The following is a 2,938-nucleotide window of genomic DNA, read 5'->3' on the forward strand; positions in this document are numbered from 1 at the left end:
AAAGTAAAAATGGGATTTCATTTTTTTGCCTTTTACATGCCCTTCAAACAGAAACCAAGGGAAAATAGGATCATTGTTTATGTACCATTGACATAGATTGCTCTTAAGCACTGTGAGATCTGGACAAGGAAGGGATGAAGTCAGTTAGGATAAGATTTTGGAGGGTACATCTTATTCTTTTAGCTACTGATGAAGCTTAAAATTAAGGTGAAATAGAGTGGGATTTAACCAAAAAAAATGTTGTAGTGTACTATGAGATTGCTGCTGAGGCCTCATTTACTGGCATCAGTCTTCTTTACTGTATCCACCTTGCCATTAGTATACCCATTATCCTCATATTTTACTATATATATATATATATATATATATATATATATATATATATATATATATATATATATATATATATATATGTCTTGAGAAAGGTCCAGACTGGACCGAAATGTTGACAAATAAAACTTCACTTTGCTTGATCTCATTATGACGTCCTGGAGTGCGTCATTCCTTGGAATACGACTATCTACACTATATATTATTATTATTTTATTATTAACATGTATTTATATAGCGCCAACATATTGAGTAGCACTGTAAAGTAAATGTGATTATACAACTACATCACATGAATATATATATATATATGACAGCACCCAGGCAGTAAAACTCTGCTGGATTGGAGTGCACCACAGCCTGAACTGTATATAATATATATATATATATATAGTTGCTGCTCACTGAGCCCCATGACAGTCAAGTAAAATGTAACCCTTATATCACTGCATGCCCCCCCCCAGCCATTCATTCTATATATTCTCTTGTAGAACTCCTGCGTGATGAACAAACTGCGTACATTCATTTCAGCTCCGAGGTGTGGGAGGATGCCCAGGGTGGAAGTTCTAAAGAGAAGAGTGCGGAAATTGTACAATATCATGAACTCCGTCTGCAAAAGGGTATCAATCTGTCTAATAGGTCTCAGCCCTTTTCCTATAGTCCTGGCATATAATAAACATGTTATTGCCTTTTCTATTTCAGGACCTTGTTTTCTTCACTGACGACTGTGCGGCTCTGGAAGTGCCTTTGTCAACATTCCGCCCCATCACGGAACCTTCTAGATGAAAGGGTCGTCCTGCTCGGAACAGTTTCATTTTATAGAGTGTTGTAAGCAAAGTGGCTTGGAATATGCTTCCGTAGGTATTTACTAGTGCCATTAATTCCACTGAATCCATTTACGTAGTGGATATATATATATACATTTTTATTTGTAGGTGCTGGGTGGCCTGAGATTTATATAAACAGCAACTATTTGAGTGACAGCCTCATTAATGTAGCTTTAATATTCTGTAACAACTCTTGCTGTCGGCTGGACTAGTGCAGAGCATTTTCCTGTTCTTTGTAAGAATGTTTTTAGCTGATTTTGTCCTCAATCATTAGACAGTGTAGGACTTGCCCACTGTTCAATGAAGCACATAATCCTATTATTCAGTGATATGTTTCCACTGTTTTACTACTGTTTCTCTTATCTTTGTATGGTACCTTTGGTAATGTTTTTTTCTACTGAATAAATAAAATGTATCTTTATAATATTTCAAGTAACATAATGAATAGAACACGAATACTGGGTACTAATGCATGTGTTAAGGGGGGCTACACCCTAAGGATCAATAGACACACATGATTTTCCCCCTAGAATTGTATTTAGAGCATGAGATACCTATGCTGGCATAGTTTTATGGCATTACTATGTGCAGGCTTTTTACAGCCCACTTGTCACTTTACAGCCCTCTTGAGATTGGCCACTGTTACAAAGACATGGAGGGGTCCCTCCTCTTGTATCTTGCTCGTCATTCAATCTTATGATCCAAAGATGCAGTGGGTGGCCAGACCCTGTAGTTAAAGGAGAAGGAAAGGTTCAAACGAAATAAGATTTATCAGAAAGGTCTATATAAATACACCAGTAAACTCTCAAAGTAATGCTGCTCTGGGTCCTCAAAAGATACACCACATTTCTTTCCTTCTATTGTGTACACATGGACTTCTGTATCAGACTTCCTGTTTTCAGTTTAAACCTCCAGGGCTAGGGCTTGAGCATGCTCAGTTTGCTCCTCTCCCCTCCCTTTCCTCCCTCCCTTCTCCCCTCCCTGCTGTAATCTGAGCCCAGAGCTATGAGTGAGCAGGAAGAGACTAAAGCAGGAAGTGATGTCACACCAAGTTAATATGGCAGCTGCTATCCAAAACAACCAGATAAAGCTTCTAGAGCTGTTGACTCAGGTATGGTAAAGTATTCTGCAGAATGAATATAGTGTTATAGCTTGCACTATTGTGGCTAATCTATTGGTAATAAACTGCCTCAGTAGCTTTCCTTCATCTTTAAATGAACAATAAGGGGCACGCTTTGGCTCACTTACATCCAGTTATTTAGTTATACAGTACCAGGTTGTCATTTCAGGAGTCATTTGGGTAGCAGAATACAGTGGGTAAAACGGTTGCAATTGGTCATTTTTGTGCACTTTGCACACTGTGTTCTGTTGTTTCATATCGTAATAAAGACCTATGGCTAGCACCTTGAATAGAGTGAGTGCTGTCTGCAATGTTCTATCCAAGAGGAGCAGGTCGGGGCTGAGGCACATACACATCTTCCTACCAACCACTACCTGCCCCCCCCCCCCCCCCCATGGCAGACACTAAGGATAGAGCTTATCTGAGCTTCCTGATGAAGAGCTTTGCTCCTTGCACAGAATTTTTCATATTCTAATTGAATATAGTGGAAAATCAGCCCCTCCATTGTACATATTCGCACTCACTGACCAATAAAAAAAAAAGGACAATATACCTGTAGGTCATTAGTATTCTGCATTGCCATGCTGGCCAAGATTTGGCCATTTAGTATCTGGGTTGAGCCGATGGAAGCTTTGTCCAGCGCAACTGTGCACCACACTGA

At 39.2% G+C, this 2,938-nt stretch overlaps 1 protein-coding gene across 1 annotated transcript in view; it reads left to right on the forward strand.

The window, feature by feature from the left end:
• cytl1.L (cytokine like 1 L homeolog) overlaps positions 1 to 1,578 on the forward strand; it is a 4,486-nt gene extending 2,908 nt beyond the window's left edge. Inside the window, exons 3-4 of the mRNA NM_001097108.1 lie at positions 822 to 950; positions 1,033 to 1,578. Of these exons, the coding sequence (NP_001090577.1) occupies positions 822 to 950; positions 1,033 to 1,116 (213 nt within the window). The 3' untranslated portion in view covers positions 1,117 to 1,578. The remainder of the gene's footprint in view (positions 1 to 821; positions 951 to 1,032) is intronic.
• Positions 1,579 to 2,938: the final 1,360 nt, after the last annotated feature.

The sequence above is a fragment of the Xenopus laevis genome, chromosome 1L, assembly GCF_017654675.1.
Source record: "Xenopus laevis strain J_2021 chromosome 1L, Xenopus_laevis_v10.1, whole genome shotgun sequence".
Classification (NCBI taxonomy): Eukaryota; Metazoa; Chordata; class Amphibia; order Anura; family Pipidae; genus Xenopus; species Xenopus laevis.